This window comes from Harpia harpyja, chromosome 18 (assembly GCF_026419915.1).
Source record: "Harpia harpyja isolate bHarHar1 chromosome 18, bHarHar1 primary haplotype, whole genome shotgun sequence".
NCBI classification, from domain to species: domain Eukaryota; kingdom Metazoa; phylum Chordata; class Aves; order Accipitriformes; family Accipitridae; genus Harpia; species Harpia harpyja.
The window spans coordinates 7,850,332-7,869,106 of NC_068957.1; the positions used below are offsets into that span (position 1 = coordinate 7,850,332).

An 18,775-nucleotide genomic window follows, 5' to 3' on the forward strand; every position below is an offset into this window, starting at 1 on the left:
TAGGGGGACCTGCAAACCTCCTTCAGTGAATTCTCACCTGGTAGACACTGTGTTTTTCGCAACAGCAAAACTTACTACAGGAATGCAGTCGAAATGTGACTTTGTTACAGTGACTAGGAGAGAGGGAGGTAGATTGGATTTTGGTAGAGGCTAAAGGCTAAGAATGAGAGACCAAAGTCTGCCTTGTTAACAAGGAGTCTGTTCAGAGACACCAAAAATACACAGGAAATCTGAAATGCTACCGTCTATTAGTTTGCTGTAGGATTTCTACTCCTGCCCCTACATTTGTTTGGTGAAAAATTCACATGAAACTTTCGTCCCCTTCTGTAAATAAAATAAATTTTAAAAAGATAATAAGCAAACATCCACATTTAAACACAGTTTGTGAATCATGGGATTTCCTAACTGTGTGACATCTCGTCCATTCCTGCTGCTTTGCACTGTGTATGTGTCCTGATTGCATGCAAACCAGCTTTGAATGGACATTTTGTGAAGTGTGAAGTGTTCACTATCTGAGAGCCAGGGAGGCAAGGACATGGTTAGCCCTTAGAGATCTAGTTGCAAGAGGCTGCAAGAAAAGCAGTAGATCTGTCGGACACGAAACATATTTTGAATTGCTGGTTGTGTGTGTAGCTCCTGACACCTCTGCTGTCAGGCTGCTGGCGTGTACCCGTGTGTATGTGTAGGAAGTGACTGTGGAAACATGCCAGTGTTTTTTAGCTCTCTTTGAGTTTCCCCCATTGGATTACTAGTTGCTGTTGGTTACTTACTTTGAAGAGGCCTTTTTTGCAATGACACAGGTGAAAGTGCCTGTGAAACAAGTAACTCGCTGATTTTAGGAGCTGTATTTTGGTGCAAGCATTTCTCAATGATTGGGTTGCTGGGCCTTGCTCAGACTTGCCTCCCTGGTTCCCTTTGGAGAAAATAAGAAACTTATTGGGAAGTTTACTAGGCGCTGGGAGCTCTGGTGCTACCTCTTCATCGCTGCTGGTACCACTGCGGGAGGGCAGCTTGCCACCTGGACTGCTTGTTCTGCCTGCAGACTCAGAAGATGAAGCAAGGCGGATTTGGATGTGCAGTGATCACGGGGGGGGGGTGCAATGTTGGGCTGTTGAGGGAAAGCAGTGACAGTGAGTGTGAAGAAGTCAATGGGAAAGGCCATCATTTTCAAATGAAAGTGGGCCTAGACCGGGCTATTTCAATCAAGCCAAGCCACGAACTTTAGAGGAAATCCAGATCTGATTCAACTTCCCGGTGTTCAAACTTGCTGTCTTCCCTATTTTTAAAGAACCATCTTTACTCTGCCAAAGTCTGTATTCTGTGGTTATTTTGTGTTCATCTACTTTCCAAGCTGAAAACAGCTTTAATTAATTGACTGGCAGTAGAGCAGCCCATTCGCTTTAGCACTTGACAGGTGAAGAGCTGATGTCAGCTCAGTGACTGTTTGGCTGTCAGACCTGGGGTACAGTACATAACTGCTTACTTGCACTGATTTACCTGTGGATGTAGAGCCATGATGTTTATCAACATCTAAGATTTCAGATCTGTAAGCAAAAAGCTCAATGTGTGGCCATTTGGAACTGTGCTAGTGATAAAGAGGCAGAGCAGTGAATAATAAATGCTACCATGAAGTGGCTTCGAGACTGATATGAAGATAGAGAATCAAAAACGATTAAATCCTGAGGTGGGGTAATTATTTTTAATGACTGTTTACTAGTCTGTGCTTCTTGGAAAGTAAGGGAGTTTCTAGATGGTGCAATGTGTGTTGCTAAACTGCCAGTTGCTGGGAACAGGACTATGTTTGACCTAAATGGAACCCAAGAGATGAAGATTTGCATGTTCAAGTAAGTAACTTCAAGACAAAAATACATGAAAGAAAAAAAAATAATGAAAGGAAACCTATTCTGAAGGCAAACCATCTGAGGAGGTTGGGAGACAGGAAATCTGCTTCATGTTAGCAAAAAATCTGATCTTTTGAAGCTTGTGGGCCGTATTCTACACCAGTTAGTGATGAAATTCTTCCAAAGCCATCAGGATTACACCCTTCCACTGGCTTTAGGGATTGGGCTTTCCCACTGGAAGGCCATTTGATCTTTCTTGCTTTTAAATACAAATGCGAATTTCTCATGAGGTCTCCTTAATTTCTTACAATAAATGTTTCTGTTGGCAGCATTTTCTGAACTAAATGCCGGGCAGATTTCAGATGCAATCCTACGTCCAAGGTTTTGTACATTAAGCCAGTCAGAAGGTTTCTCCAGTAATCTCCAGGAATTCCTTCTTAGTGGTTGTTACCCAATAACTAGAGCCTTGATTTTGACTTTTTTTTTTTCTATGGGCTTTCTCTGGTGGGTGGAGACTAATGCTCTCTAGCTAGCCTTTTTCTGTTAGGATTAGGAGTTCAGCATGAAGTCATTGTGACAAGTGCAGTAATTCAGGACAACAGTGAAACTCATTTGGGTAAAACTTCAACTAGTGTTACTGTATTTTTGCTTCTTTTTCTTTTCCCAAGAGACAGAAAGTGTATCTGCTTGAGGTCAGGTTTGATTTGCAGTTTTTCTGTGGATGGCATTGAAGTTGACTGCTTGTGGAGGCTTTTTCTTTGCTGCTAAGTGGGAAACTAGACTAGAATATGATTTGGTTCCTGTTTGTGATGGCCCTTGCGCTTGCTGTCATTTATTATTTGTGTCATGGCTTTCCTTTGTTAGGGGGCTTTATAGAAATAGAGAAATAGAGTTGTCTGTTCATAGATTTCAAAGTTCTGCCCTGTAATGAAACTGCTGTAGCTGAGTCAGTTACGGGACTCCTCACCAGAGGTGCATTTCTCAAACTTCATGTCTCTCTTACGGGAAAGGTGTTAAAATAGTATTCCAGAATACTAGGATTCCAGAAGAACTGCTCCACCTTAAATCTGGTCTTGCTACTGAACGCCTTTAAGAGGAACTCATATAGAAATATTCATACAATACTCCCTCTTACTGGCCTGCCAGACCCAAGTATTCAAATATTATGTACAGCTGAGATATACAAATAAATGTAGTTTTCTTCTCATCTTTTAGGAATGAGTGTAAATCTTTCCTTTGCAATTATGAGAGTTATGAACTTACTACGTTTAATATGCATGCATTTTTTTTAATCGTCAGCTGAGATTCTTACCAAGACATGCAACTCCAGGAACAGGCTAACACTTTGTTACTGGCTGCTGATAACTACCTAGTTTTGTGCAGGCAGCACAAGCAATGTCTTGCCTTACCTCTCTGCTTTTACCTCAACAGAGGTCATTAACAGCCATGATGCGGATTCATTTCCATATGAATTTAATGCAATATAATGTCAGAAATGTGTGCAGTTATGTTGTCCCCAGGGCTTGGGTCACCCCTGTGAATGAAGCTGCTTGAGGTTTATGTTCCTCAGCATTAAACCATAGACATTTTCCTCCTTCCACACCCAGTGAGGGCCTCCTTAGTTGTGCTAGTGAGTAACAACTGTTAGCGTATTGTCAGAGGGCATCACCAGGCAGTATTTTTCTCATATGGGTGTGCTGGCTACTTTAAACTCCAGAGCTTTTTGCCTGATCTTGCAATATTGCGTGGATGTTTTGTTTTGGTTTTTTTTTTTTTAATTTTTCTGTTAATGTGCAGAATAGCTTGTTAGAATAGATTGTGATTTACAGTGAGATGGGATAATGCCTGTTCTGGAAGGTCCTGTGCACCCCTTATGTGCTGGAGAATGACTGCAGTTTTTAGTGGTTATTTCAAAGATGTTGCAAGTATTTCCCTTAGCCTTTCTCTGTCTAAAGAATAACAATAACAATTAATCTCCTCAGGGCTTCTTCACATCCTAATTACAACCAAGCCTCTCATTAGTCCCACAGGGAGACAGAATCAAATGCCATATGGTATTTTACACTTAGGATGCTGTGCTTACCAAGCGCTGGAAGGAGGCAGGAAAAGGGGGAGTTAACAATTCATAACCATTTATGGAGCAGGCACAGCCCTCCTTGGACCCAGTTCAGCAGAGTCGGAGGGCCTCAGATCAGGAACTTTATCTGGCTAGTAATTGCATCGGCATGCTGGCTTTCTTGTGTGCGTGTGTGGGCATTTGGTGAGCTGGATACGAAGCTGCAGAATCTTTGTGCTGGCATCCACACACAAGGATGAATTAAATGCACACACGCCTCCCAGGAAGGACCATGGCTGGATTCTACGGTTGCCTGAAAAGTAAAAAGTAAGTGCCATGCTGAGCCCTTCCCTCCACCTTTCCAAAGTGAGCTGAGTCTAGTGGGTACTTTGAAATTCTGTCTTTGTTGCGTTTCAGCAGCAGCACTGAACAAAATGCTTATGCCTTGAGACTGAAGTACCATTCTGAGTACAAAAGTGCAAAAAATCAGTCCTGGCTGAAATACCAAATCAGTGAAAATTGGTCATGTTTTTTTTCCTTCAGAGGTATAAACATGAAATATTGAAAAAGGAATTAAGAACCTTCTCCTGTCTAATTATAGTAAAAGGAAAAATGTCCTCTTCCTTATTGATTAGCTATATTGTTTATATATTAACACATAAATATGAGCAATAAAGAAATGCACATTGGCTTTTAAAAAACGTTCAGCTAGAAATCTGGCAGTAAATGCTCTTTGAGAACTTGATGTGCTCAGTTTTTTGTATAAGCAACCTGAGGTTTGTTCCTGTAATTGCTCCCTGTTGAGAGTTTTGGTTGTATTTTAAAATATTTTTTATTGCTTCACTGACGTATTCTGTTGGAGCAGACTATAAAGGGAGAGTAGAATGGGACAATGCATGTTAGTATTTGTGCTTTGAACCACCATGAAGATACATTCTGTTTTTCCTTTGACATTCTCCCTGCTAAGGAATGGAACAAAATTTTCTGCTGCAAAAACTGAGCAGTTTTTGATAATGTTTTGCATCAGCAGACTATAGAGGGCTCTATTCTTGCATACAGTATGGGATTACAGAAAGTGAAAATGCACAGTGAAAGGCAAGCGAAGTTGTATCTTGAGGCTTAAGATGTGAATGCTGATAGTTAAATGTATGGGTAAATCCTGGTTAGCAGAGGGGGAAAAAAAATAGTTCAAAAGTGAAGCTGACAATTCACTCTTTCTCCTTTTTCCTCTCCTAAAGATTGTACCCTTCATACCAGCGGTTTGTCTCACATTAGTCTGGTGGAAATGTGCATTTTCAAAGGCACACAATTCCTGTTAGATTTCTGTTAGCATTTCCATCCCATATTGACTCTTTCCCTCCTTTGAAATTTGTAACAATGTCTATGAGAGGGAATTAATATTTGGAAAGTAAGTCTGCCTTAGATAAAGGGGGAGGACGCAATCAGAACTAGCAAAAGGGCTAAGAGTGAGTCCTGATGAAGGTGGGAGGATTGGCACTTGAATTGACAAAAAAAATCAGTTTACATTGTTTGATTTATGCTAAGTTGTTTTTCCCCAAAATCCTTCAGCATCTAGTGCAGTTAAAACAAACTTGGAAGTCTGAGAGGCTATAAAGGCTGGGCAGATGAAGCTTCTTTCATGTGGCATACGATCTCTTCTTTCCTGGTGGATCTCCACCTGATTTATGAGGAAGAGGGTTTTTTTTCTTCAACAAAATCTTCTTTCTTGTTACTCTTCAGTTAGGTTTCTACACTCGGTATATATACAGATTATATTCCTCAACCTGTTATTTCAGCCCTGTGATGTGTTCCCAAGTGGATTAGTGCAACTATTAATACTTTGCAGTCTTTACAAATTTTATATGCTGCTTTGGCTGTGATTATTGGCAATTAAAATGAGTCTAAGACACCAATTGCAGTAACAATGATGTTTTTAGCCTGAGATTGGTTTTGGATGAAATTTGTTTGCAGTTTGACATGCAGTGTTTATCTTTCTGGACAAATGGGTCATTGGAATGGCCTCCCCGAATCCTCGTGTGGTCATTCGACTTGTAGGAGTTAGTTCGCTTTCTGAACGAAAGCTATTCTGGAATGAAATGACTTTTATGTTTTAAACAATTGGCTTGGGTACCAGTAAGGATTTAGCCAAAGCATTAATAGAGCTCAGTGCAGCCCATAAAACCTGTCACTGACACTGGGAAAGGGGTCCATCCAGGGCTTTGAGCTGCTGGGTCCAGCTAAAGCACCTGGCCTGTTTTAAAAACTGCTTTGTGTAGTGGTCTCCTGTGCTGCTGCCACATTTACCTTCACTTCCCCACATTTTGCAAGGGGAAGCAAACACTCTGTCTTGGTATCCTGCAATAATGTATGGCTGAATCTGATCTTTGTGCAGGGAGTCCTGTCCCTGTGCTTTGTTAATGTTCTTTTATGAGATATCACTTAAAAAAAAAAGCCCAAAGCCTAATCCAGGTAATTCTTCATCACAGCCCCAATCTTGGCTGCTATTCCACGGTTGGAGATTGCTTTCATATTTCTCTTTAACCAGCATCTGCAACCTGAATAATCTGAAATTGTTCTTCCGGTAAGTTTATAGCTCTTCATCCTTGTTGCAAAGTTTTGTTGTGCTTGGTCCTAGCATGGTGTCAGAAAAAAATATTAGACCTGGACAGATAAGATGAAGTTTTCTAAAGCCTGTAGAGGAATTTTTTCATACATCTCTCAGTTTTTGGTACTAGCCAAATACATAGTTATGAGCTGAAAATGTGGTTGCTTGAATAGTAAGGTTCACTGATGGTCAATGCAAACTGCCAATTTCCAAAGACAAATATAGTGTGTTAGAAGCTATATAAAATATTTGGCTGAAGGCTTTGCATGCCAGCTCAGAACTGGTTTCTGTAACAGACTATAAGGAAATGTATTTAACTGGTCTGTACTTAATGTGGTCACTCAGGATTTCATGGTGCCTTTCACAAGCAATTCCAGAATTATGGACATATTTCAGTTTGAATGCCTTCTGCTATGCCAAGCTCCGTGCTTCCAGTGGGATATTGTGTTCTTTTCTTGTAGTCCAAAATTGTCCAAAAATGCTGATGTGCACTCTTGTTCTGCAAAGGAGTTCAGCATTTGGGTAAAGCAAGTTGATCAAGGGATGTATGAGTATTACTTTCAATATATTTTTAGATTGTCATTGCAAATGTAAAATGATGTTATAACCATGAAATCGAGTAAAACGTGTTTTCTGGATTAGGTGCTGTTGCTCTGTTGCTGTAGCTTGCGTTGTTGCCTGCTCAGATGAGTGTCAGGAAGAGATTTTGGTGTTTACTGGGATTATTGTAAAGATGGTATAGTGCTGTCCACCTGATGGATAACCAACTAAGATGAGATGTCTGTTCACTGCCTACCACACCTTCGCCGCAAGCCCTCTTGTTGGAGAGGCTCATAGGGGATAGTGGAAGGAGTGCCAGAAGTCCCTTTGTCCTTGGTGCGTACTACACTTTTTACAGCTTTTATATGTGTGTGAGGTCCTTAGAGCCTTTGGTTCCCCATCCACAGCAAGCAGCTGCTGTTTTAGCTTGGACACTAGCAAGTGAATTGGAAGTCGTTTAAAGCTCCACCAACAGCTACTGAAGTAGCAATTTGGCACTGTGGGGAATGGGGCAGTTTAAAACTGTTGGCTCTTCTCTGTCAGCAGCTCATTTGCCTCCTGTGGCCTCTCTCACTTTTTGGAGGCATGTAATCGCCATGGGATTTAAGTAGCTGTGTTTACTGACTGTCCACAGTACCTGACGCTTTGCTCTTTGGCACAATTTTAGACATGGAGCATCTCTCCAGGACTCACAGGCTGTTTAAAGTGAGACAGTGAGTTCCCTGGCCATCCATGCCTGTGGCATCCCCCAGCATACCTGGACTCGGCTCAGCTCAGCAGTGGTCCGTAGGCTCAGTGTGGCTGGCAGCTGTCAGGAGGCTGTGCGGCTTTGGAGTCAGTGCGTGCTGCGTGGGAGCTGTGGCAGAGCTAGTGCCGTGGTCCTGTGGTGATCTGGGGGGGTCTGTCTGTGTGGCTGATGAATTCTGTTGAGGTGAAATGCTTCCCATGAACACTTTGGTATCCTGAAATATGTTTGTTTACCTGTCTTTATTGTACACCGCTTTCACACAATATTCCCCAACAAGGGCAAGAATCACTGATTAACAGTTTTCCAGTGGGTTTTTTGAGATGAAAACAGCTGAGGATGAAAGGTGGTTCCTGACCAGTGAAGCAAGTTCACCAGTGCAGAGACAATCCCTGGATCCACAAGGGGGTGACAATACCAGGTTTCAAGAAACAGCTTACGGAGGGTGCAAGAGGCAAAGCATTGAACAGGAGAAGGGATGTGCTTTTGTGGAAAGTGGAGAGCTCTCCCAGCTGGGGCCAAGTCAGAGAGGGTGAGCTGAGGTGAAAGGACTCCCCAGGCATCGTGAGTCTCTCAGGGGAATCTTTAAATAAAAAACCTATGAGCATGTTCCTGTACGTGGCAATTATACAGAGTATTTGGACATTTGTGAGCATTTTGTCTTCAGCGCACAGGAATTATTCAGTGCTATGCCTGGTTAAATGAGTGGAGGCTTAAGTCCTGTTTTCTTACTCAAGAATAGTAGAGAGGGTGAACAAAAGCAGTCAGGAGGTGGCAGAACCATGGTACTGCAGGCAGTTGAGCGCAGTTAGTACAATGGTGCTGTATTATTAACAAAAAGATCAACTATTTCTCTTTGTTGATTCATTCCATTTGACTCATCTCTGTGCAATAAGTTCAGTTCTGGCTTAATATACCAGTGAGTCACTCCACATCTCCCAGTCCTCCTCGTTCTGTTCGTGCTTCTCTCTGGATGGTGTTTGTTTTAGCAGCCACAGTGATGCGGTGTGTTTGCTGGCTGTAGGCAGAGGAATTCCAAGCAGGCATGCCCGTTTGCTTGGTTTCAGTAGAACAGCCCTTTCCCTATCACCAAGGTGCTGAGTGTTTGACAGATGTGCACCTCTAATGCTGCCTGTCCTACTTCTCTCGCACTGGAGCAGAAGCTTCTTGGTTTGGGACAATCTGCTGAATATGATTCTCACTCTTCTGCACCATTTGGCTGTCAGGTTTTTTGTCTATGTTATTTTGCCAGACTGAGCCATGAAAACATCTTGTCATAATTTTGCCTTGTGTTCTCTTCTTATGCAGAAACTTCTGCTGCTCAAAGTGTCTAGCTTTGTACCCTTACAGACAACTGGAGAGATTAATTTGTCATTTCCTCCTTGTACAGAGGTCTGGAAAGTTTAATAGCTGTGATGTGAAGGTGTAGAATTGGCTTTAGAAGCTGAAATCTGGCTATAGATATGTGGGACAGAAATGTAGTAGGTCCAAGCTGTACTTCTAGTAGGTAACCTACCTGAACTGCTGTAGGGCAGCTAGAGCTGATTACCAGCCAAACGTGGGAAAGTCTGAGATAAGTCTGTCTGTGGGGAAACAGGAAAAAACCCCCAAGGTAATTCCAAGGTTGGAATTTTTTTTTTGTCTCCCCAAATATCTCCTAAGGGTTGCTGCTGTAAGAAAGCAGTTGAGCACAAGGTGCTCTACTCTAATGTGATCCAAGCTTATAGTTCTGCAGGTGCCAAGGTATTTTGTGGTCTATCATATCCTGTCACCATGCTGCAGCACATTGGTATCTTTGTGACTGTTAGAGGGGATTGTAGCACTCTCAATCCCAGCAGGGTAACTTGGCTGTGCAGGCAAAGCCGCCTGATTTTGCTTTTTAACCATCTAGCCAGAGCTAAGGCGGCATTCCAGCTTCAAATTTTTGTGGTGGTTGTTTCTTTTAGCCGCCGAGTTTCAAGGATCTGGTGCTAATTAGTGAACTAAATGTTTGACTTTTATTCATGATGAATTCATTTATGCTTATTCATTCTCAGAAATATGTAACTCTGCACTTTTGCCAGGGCTTGTAAGTATCACTCATCTACCAACACAGTTCTGATCCACACAGTAGTTTGGATGCAAATGGGATGTATTTGAATGCTCTAGCTCAGAATTATGTTGCAGACATTGTGTTAATCATCAGGCTATCTGTGTACGTTGGAAAATACATATCTGACAGGTGAAAAGGAATTGTTTGCTGGTTCAGTCTAGCAGTCAAACTGCTTTTCATCATCTTAGTTTAGTGAAAAGAATGTTCCAGAAGTTGAAATTTCATTGCTTGCTTACAAAAAATGCAAATTGTCTTACCGCTTCCTTTCTTGCCGCCTTGGCCTGTGAAGACCTTTCAGAATGTCTGTCCCCATCTGATTCCCTTCCACCCCCACCATTGCCTGCTTGTCAGTACTCCATCTTACAGTCCTTGTTGTCTTTGTCTTTGGTGTCACCCTCCTGGGTTTTTCTACTGTCATGTTCCCTCTCTGCTCCCTGATGCTACTGTACCGCCTTCTTCAAAACGTAGTTGAATACAGGTTGATACTCCATTGGTGCAAAACAGCATTAGCTCAGATAATCTTATTTTAGATGATCCTGTTTTAGAGAGGTATTTGTGTCTGGAATCCCAGAGAAGTAGGATCCCTTTTTAGTGGTTGCTCATACTAAAGAGAGAAGTCAGTAGATGCCCTTGGGACATAAATGGCTCAGGGACTGCTTTAAGCACATGCATCGATCTCCCTTGGCTCTAACAGTTCTCCATGTGTTTCAAGACCAAGCACACTTCAGAAGCTGCCTAACTTGAGGCTCCAGAGAGAGCAGCCAGGAGAGAAGAGCAGGGACAGCAGGAGGTTTCCTTTAGAGCAAAAGAAGGGAGACCCTCAAGCTTCATACACAGCTCCAGAAGAGCTCCTTCTGCAAGTGTGGAAGCCACCCCAGACCTTCCTTGATTAGGAGCCAAAATGGGGTCTGAATTCCAGAAATACCCACAGGCAGCGCACACTCAGGGGGTTTAGCCAGCCAGCCACAGTATGTTTCAACATAGGAAGGAGCTGGCCATGTTTTTATTTTTGTGTGTGTACAGGCAGTACGTGTTGCCCCAGCTAGGTTTTGGGACTTCACATGAAGAGAGATTTCCTGAGCAGCCTCCGAGACCACAAAGCCTGTATTTTATTTGCTCTCTTGTAGCCAAAAGATGGCTGACTGTTTTTTATGACAGTTTGATCTTCAGAGTGAAAATTTGTAACACAGTTCACCCTGGAAATTTTTGCTAGCATCTCCTTTTTTTCAGTGCACTTTGAATTCTTGGGCATTAAATATCTATATTATCTCCTCTTGGAAGAAATGTGTCCTGGGAAGTTTGATCTATCTGAAGATTTTTTTTTATTATTTTTTCCCATCCTTAAGCTGCTCTTTAACCAACAAGTTGAGGGATAAGTGACTGTTTTGGAAAAACCTTAAAAAAACAGAAAGCTTTAGACATAGCCTGAAGTCCCATGTTTCAGTTCTGGCATTCAGTTCACTATTGTTTCAGCCTCATTTCCCCTGCAATATTCAGACAGCTTAATTTGGTAAAAATGTCTCCAGACTCTTTCTTTCAGGCCCAGGATGTAATGATTCTTCACGTTTTGTGAGAATAAGGTCTTGGAAATCAGTGTGAGACTCAGATACAGGGGCATGGCAGATATGCAGGCTACTCTTGCGAATTTTTATGGTTTTTGTTATCTATCTTCCGTGTAGTGGTAGCACATGATAGCAGTGTCAATTGGTATAATTCCAGCATGCTGGTCTCCCGTAGCAGAGGTAGTGCTTAGCTCCTCCATGCAGCTCATTAAGCTTTCCAGGTATTCAGTGTGACCATCTCGATTCCACAGGTAAAGAAACTCAAGGCTGAGCAATAACTAACTCGGCTACTGTCAGCAATCCAGTAATTTGCCCTGTTATCCAGTGATAGAGCCAGGAAAATCAGCCAATTCTCCCAACTCCCAGCCCAGTAGTCTCTGTCTGCTAGGATATGTTTAAAAGATGAGCTCTGTCTCAAAGATTTTACTGTCTAAACTAATAATTGTCACCTTCACAGTTTGCAGATATTGGCAATTTCCATGGAGTTTTCTGAGACACGCTGTTTTTCAAGCCCCTGTAGAGCATGTTGAAGCCAGCTGACAGTAAACTCCTTTCCTTAGCTACCTTTTTTATCCTTTGCTGATCCCTGCGAAGAAGCCTGTGGACTCCCAGGGCTCTGCACACCACAGGTCAGATATCAGTCATCTCACTTTATGGTGGGAGGCCACAGGTGGAAGAAAATTAATTAGGACTTTGGAGAGGGGGTAAAAAGCACACATGCCAGCTAGAAAACAGTGGCCAAATATGCCCACCACCCAGGTCTGGGATGGAAGATTACGCGTATTTGTTGAATTTGCCACATGGAGAGGCAGAGACAGTAAGCTTTACTTTTATTCCCATACTTGACTCTCTGACATCTTGACTCTGCTAGCATGAGGCATGTCTGCTGTTTAGTGATAGTGGCTTGACATTTCCTGTTGCTTTGCTCTTGAAACTGTTTCCAAAGGCAGTAATGCTGGGTGTAGCTCCCTAACTGGCAAAGGCAGACTTTGGTTACATCCTTGTTGATGTTTAAAGGCATGTTCCCCCTCCTTCCCAACTACTCCAAATGTATCCACATCAAGTAGATCTGAAAGTGCCTTCTACTGCTGGCAATGTACTAGCTCCTTAGTACGGTTACTGGATGACTCTGCTGCTTCTTTTACTTCTTTTTAGGAAGAGTGGAAGAAGATCCTCATTCCAGCTGTTTCCTGAAATTTCCCCAGTGTGGTAGTGTGAAGGAAAAGAATTACTACATGGGAAATGCACTGACTTATTCCTATGCTAATGCCAAATGGTGCAATTCAACTGGGTCATTTAATGTACATTCCTTTAAACTGGAGGCAGTCTGGGCCCAAAATATTGGCTGAGCTCTTGCGTGTGCTTAGATCATGACTATATTAGTGCCAGTCTTGATTTGAGCAATGTTCTGTCACATTTCCCCTATTTGGTGCAGACCAGAAAATGCACTGGAAAAACTGTGTGACAAATTATTATCAGCGAGAGGCTATTCAGAAACATTTTACTTATCTACCTGTTTGCCAAAAGCTATTTGCTCTGTTGTCTGAGCAGTGGAGATCCTCACACTGACAGCAACTACACAAGGTCATGCTAAAAAGCACTGCAGAGTAATTAGGTGTATGAGGGCAGCTTGAAGTGGCATGTCCAAAGCAGGTTAATCTGTCTGGCATTGGTGCCAAGTGTTGCAAAGCTATGGTAGCTTGGACTTCAGTTTGGCCTCTCAAGCTGAGTATGAACTAACAAACAGCTGGTCTGCTAGTGGTACCTGCCTCAGGTTTAAGGTAACACAGGCCTGTGTATGTATGCTGCAGTCCTGTCCCCCCATGCAGGGAGACCATTCTGCAGTGATTTAGCAAATGGCATGACTGCTGAGAGGGAGTGGGTCTGTGGAGACAGGGCAGCATGTAGCGGACAGAGGCATTTACTCTCAGTTCCTGGACTGGTAACAGAGTGCATTTCCACTGTTTTCTGTAGTAGCTTATGAATGTTTTTGTCTCATTTTGCCCTCCCCCCTTCTTATCCTTTTGGCTTCTCACACAATTACAGACTGAGCCTGTGTGACTGTATGAAAGGCATTTCCTCCTGTTACTTTTTTTTTTCAAGTCGGCTTCAGCCCACCAGCTGCTTTCCATTAGTGTTACACACACACTCACTAGGAGGGCAGCACATAATGCTTCAGGCACTGCTGAATAGCAGAAATCCTTCAGAAACGCTGTCAGACAGAGGCTTCTCAAAGCAGATTGTAGGTAAAAAGAGTTCAGCACATTGGGACCTGTCTTCTGGCAAGCCTTCTCGGAGAAGCCAAGGTGTGGGGACAGAGGGCGGTGAAGGGGGTGTTGTCTGAATGCGAAGTGTGAAAGCTGTGAATAGATCTCTTTATGTGAACAGTTGTTTGCTCTGGATATCTCGTCAAGGGTAGGAGCTGAATGATGTCTGTTGCTATGGGGAATTATGACCCCCTACTTGATCCTGGGAGAGTATTTTATTGATATTAAGTATTATCTACTTGCTTATCCAGAATTCCTGATGGCTACTGTTGCTGTATTATTTGTGATCCTTGGAAAAGGACCTTAAACTTTCTTAAACTCTCCTTCCTTCCATGAAAATTACAAGAGCAATATTCATTAGCTTGGTAAACTTCTCCCCTCACTGTTATCAGTAGAGGCAGTAGCAAGAGTCCTAATGTAAACTGCTCTTTGTGCTATTCTCTTATGCCTGCCTAAAACAGTCACAGTCTGGCTAGGGACATACTAGCTAGGGACTGGCAAAAAACCCCTGGGAATTTCATCCTAGAAAAGCTGTGCCCTAGAAGAATACAATGGGATCAGCTGTGCAAGGTCAGATCCCAATTCCTGCTGTCATGTTGGGTCGTACCCTGTTTCAGCAAAGTTGTTTGTGGGATCCCACACTATTCAGCATGTTCCCTGAACGTGGACCTTGAAGTGCAGTTCGCTCGGCTCGTTGCATGGAGAGCAATGGGAGCTTTGTTTGTTGAGTTTCTGATATGCTCAAGGGATGTGAAAATTGAATAAAAATCTTGCTGGCTCTGCTGTTGCTTTATGATTGACTCTGAAATACTGTTCCATGGAGTTGCAGAGGGTAAACTTTATTTCACTTAACTGTTGTTGGACTAACAAGTTCATTGATGGTTAGCTTGTAGGGTTCCCAGAGAGGAAAGCAATCAACCACATTCCATCAGAACAAAGTCCTCTAATGTGCTTTAATAAGACAGAGTAAAAATTTAACCTGTTGGTTACCTTTTGGTGCAGAATGTAATCTGAATACTAAACCATCTTGCATTCTGTAGTTTTGTTTGAAACTCGGTGCTCAAGAGAAATAGATGGGCTTTCTCTGAGGTCCTGCAGTAGCTTGAAGTGTGTTCTGGGGGGAGGCTGGCTGCAGAGTGGTGGTGTAGAGGACCAGATGAGGGGCATGCATTTCCCTATACTAATCCGTCTTTCTGTGCAAAGTGTGTGTCCTGAAATCTGGAGCATAAGCTTGATTTCAAATAATTTTTGTAGCATGGAGGAAATTGGTCTTTAAAAGCTCCAGGCAAAAATTTCACCTCTTTCTCTTGGCTGCTTGCCATTGTCTGTCTTCTGTAGGCTATGAAGATGCTAACTGAATGCAGTGCCTCATATTCTTGAGTCTTTATTTCCTCAAGCATTTATTTGGTAGGAAAGAGGCTGTTCAGGGTTCAGCATCTCCTTTGATCTCTCTGTCATAAGGCCTTCCAGAATGCTTATACAGAAGCATGGGAGTGAAGCTGAAGAAACACTAAAGATGGGGTAGGAGCTTGCTTGCTGTGCTGTCTCCAAGTCTTCTGCTCCACTGGAGAGACAGCAAGGAGGCTGTGTCCCTTTTCTAAGGCTGAGCAGAAAGCATTTCTGTTTGTCTTGGGCCTTTGTTAAATGCAGGAAACTTGAGTCCTGTACAGTGTTAACTTCCCAGGAGTCCTTAAATACACAAACCAAGCAGTGAAAGGGCATTGTCTTTTCTTCTTTTAGCATTCTCCCCCCCCCACATATTCAGTAATGTCCTTAGCTGAGAAAAGGGAATGGACCCTGGCACTTTATTTCTTTTGCCCTCTCACTGCCCTCCCACAGAGCACTCCAAATATCTGTCCAGTTGCCCCAGTCTGTAAAAGGGAGACAAGGATATTTCTCCTGTTCCTGGAGATTTCTTTTTTCTTTTAAGACTCATTAGTTCCTTTAATGAGTTGAAGAGCTCCAAGTGAATGCAACACAGTAGGGTTATTAGTGGAAGTTTTGTATGGGATAGCAGGGAGCCTAGATCTAAACCATCAAACCAGGAGAGGGTAGTGATGATTTCTAACTAGGTCCCATTGCCTGCTTTGAAAGTAAGGCAAGCCCTGCAACTTTGTAGGAGTTTCATTGCTTTAAAATACACCCTGGCAATGCAAATAGGGTCTAGTAATGTCAGGTTAATTGTTGTGATTGCATCTGTATAGGAAGCTACTTCACAGTTTGCAAGTAATTCATTAATTCATAGGTGTAATAATCCAGCCCATCACTCTGTGGAGGAGAGGTGAACACCGTGTAGTCAATTCTTGTTGCTTTCAGTAAGCTTTCAGTCTTTTCCATGGCCTTACACAGGAATTGCTGCAGTGGAGTTACTGGGCAGGGCCATGTGTGGCTTTTAAGGTGTCTAGCAGAGACTCAGCATCTTGTCTGTACTGTACCTCTGCAGCAAGAGGCCTGTGCATATGCAGGGATTGCAAAAGCTGTTTGAGAGAGGATTAAGACCGTGATTAGAAAGTTGTAGACTGGCGAAATGTGCCCACTGTTCCACTTCTTGTGGGAAGCAAACAGTAGCTGGGACTTGACACTCTACTACCTTGGTCGGCAGCTATCAATCTGTCACTGCTCTGCCTTGACTGCTCCCCCCCTGAGGAGACAGTCTCCTTCATCCCTCTGAGAGCTCCTTCTCCCACCTGTCCTCTAGCATCTCCTAGCCTGAAGAGTATCAGAAAGACTGCTCTAAAAGGCCATTTATTTAACCTGATATTTTTATCACTAAAAGTCAATATGCACACAGTATTTGTTTAAAACTTTGTCTTTAATGGCGTAATGCTGTGGGAAATCTCGCAGGGTGCACATGGTTAGCACAGCTGATTGAACTGAACGTACATGGTATTGATACATCCTGACACCGTGTCTGTCAGCTGTCATTAAGGCCTGGAAGTGGTGAATGTCTGAAGGTTCGATCAGTTAATGCCTGTGCACTCGCATGTATTTGTATTGATGGGTTTTTGTCCTCTTTTTCTCCGTTACATTGATCCCCAGGCTAGGGTTTGTTGCTCAGAACATTTGCTAGCTGTTGTCTGTAAAGTACAACTCACTGCCACCAGAATTTGAAGTCTAAGTGTCCTCTAATTGCAAACTTTCCTTCAGGTATGTCATCAAGCTTTTAATGATAGAACTTACACCTTGCTGTAAATTTTTTTTTTTTTTTGTCATTTAAATACTTGCTAACTTAAAGCTTGGAAAAATCTATGATGGTTTTCCTCGCGTCAAGTCACTGTTCAGTTCGCTGGAAAAAGATGATGCCATGATGAGGTATACAAAGGCACCAAACCATTATGTCCTAAATGGGGCACATTTGCAAACAACCGATGCACCCTTGCAATTGACACTTGATCTCCATATGCCCCAGAGAACTCAGCTATAAAATCGAGTTAATGCTGGAGCTGATTTGGCTGTGAAGAGACTGCCTCGGAGCTGAACTGCTTTGCAATTATAGTTCTACTTGTATAAAAGATATACCAACTGGAAATAAATGTTTGCAGTTATAATAAACACAACAGTCAAAATACCTCCAAAGGCTGGAAGGATTCTGAGTGAGCAGCTGAGATGATCGAGTAATTTAAATAAATGTAGAGCCAGTGAAAACAAAGCTGGATCTGAAAGCAGCATTTTCTCTTTGATTTTATTGAAGGTGGGTAAAGCAGAAGTTAGAGGTCTAAATGAGCCAAATGTCAGGCCCACTCACATTCTGTGAAAATAAGCTCAAGTCTGGGGACTTGCCAGTTTGTCCTTGTAAATTCGTTGAGTACTTTCTTGATGTTTTATTTCAAATGCATTTCCCTTTCCCTCAAGAAAAATCTAATGTAATCAATATGCATAGTGTATAAACTTGAGGGGAAAAATTGGAACCGAATTTCTTTTTAATGCAGAGAAAGAGTCTATGAGAAAGTCTGCTGATGACCACTTTAATCAAAATACGCAGGAAATCCAGGCATTTTCATGGATAGTTGATGAGATGTGGGAAAAAATGGAAAAGAGTTGAATGGTTATGATCATCCAAAAGGGAAAATCTTAAAAGTCTTATTTTTTGTTGCTTCTCAATATTGTCTAACAATTGTTTCAAAAACATCCTCAGTGCATCTTATTTAGGAAAGGTATAATCAGTTCTGGTTGCTGCAATGACTTCTTCGTTGATTTTAGCAAGTTGAGATGAGATTGCTTGGAACTACAGTGTGTTAACGCACTCTTGTGTTCACTGCTCACAGATGATCTGTTATAAAACAGAAGAAAACTGCACTCTTATCTCCTCCATTTCTACCTACAGTTCAGCAGCATGGCAGTTTGCACATCTGTGTTGCTAGTACAAGGAAAGCTTACTCTGTGGTCTGTTTTTTCACAGGAGCCCTGCCTCTTTTACCTCGATTTTCTGCTCCCCCCCCCCCTTTTTTTGTTTGACAGTCCCATCGCCTCTGCTTCTGGTTTTGTGCAACTTATCTTTTAAGGTTATCTGAGGAGGTGAGCTCACAGGAAAGTCCCAGTGCTTTTGGGCACGACAGGTTATAGAATCTGTGGGTGATACAGAAGAAATAAAATAGTTTACTGATTGGCTAAATTAGTATGGAACCATAATCTTGCGTGCTGTTGAGATACGTAGTTTGGCAGCGTTGTTATATCACTATGAGGTGGAAAATTGCTAGATGAGGTCTATGCAGAAAAGGGAGCAGGATTTGTTTCTGGGTATTTTCATTTGTTTGTAAAGATTTCTTATCTTTAAGTTCTGACACAGCATATTGGAACTGCTAACTGTGTAAATGTATCACCTAGGTATCTTCCCTAACGAAGGACACTATGAGCTGCCCTGCTAAACTGTCACATTTCCATTGTTGCTTGACATTTGTACTGTAACTCCTGTGGTCTGCTTAATTCTTTTGTCTCTGACAGACACCCATTTAGCAGTCTTGGAAAATACAAAGTGGAGCCAGTTAACATTGAATGATCTTAAAACTAGGCTGAACTTTTGTTTTCATCGGGGAGGAAGATGATGCCATCAGCTAATTTGGTTGATCA

General features: G+C 42.3%; 1 protein-coding gene across 9 annotated transcripts in view; it reads left to right on the plus strand.

Moving 5' to 3' along the window:
• Nucleotides 1-3,642: 3,642 nt before the first annotated feature.
• The window catches only part of KIAA1210 (KIAA1210 ortholog), a 45,806-nt gene continuing 30,673 nt past the window's right edge, over nt 3,643-18,775 (plus strand). Inside the window, exons 1-2 of one of the 9 annotated variants that reach the window (XM_052813522.1) lie at nt 3,647-4,224; nt 16,944-17,399. Coding sequence is in view for 2 of the 9 variants with exons in the window: in XM_052813518.1 (XP_052669478.1) it covers nt 4,163-4,224 (62 nt within the window). In the remaining 7 variants the exon portion in view is untranslated. Of the gene's footprint in view, nt 4,225-13,543; nt 13,748-16,836; nt 16,856-16,943; nt 17,400-18,775 lie in introns of those variants that run through there. The other 8 variants (XM_052813520.1, XR_008239102.1, XM_052813518.1 and 5 more) reach the window with 8 other exon arrangements.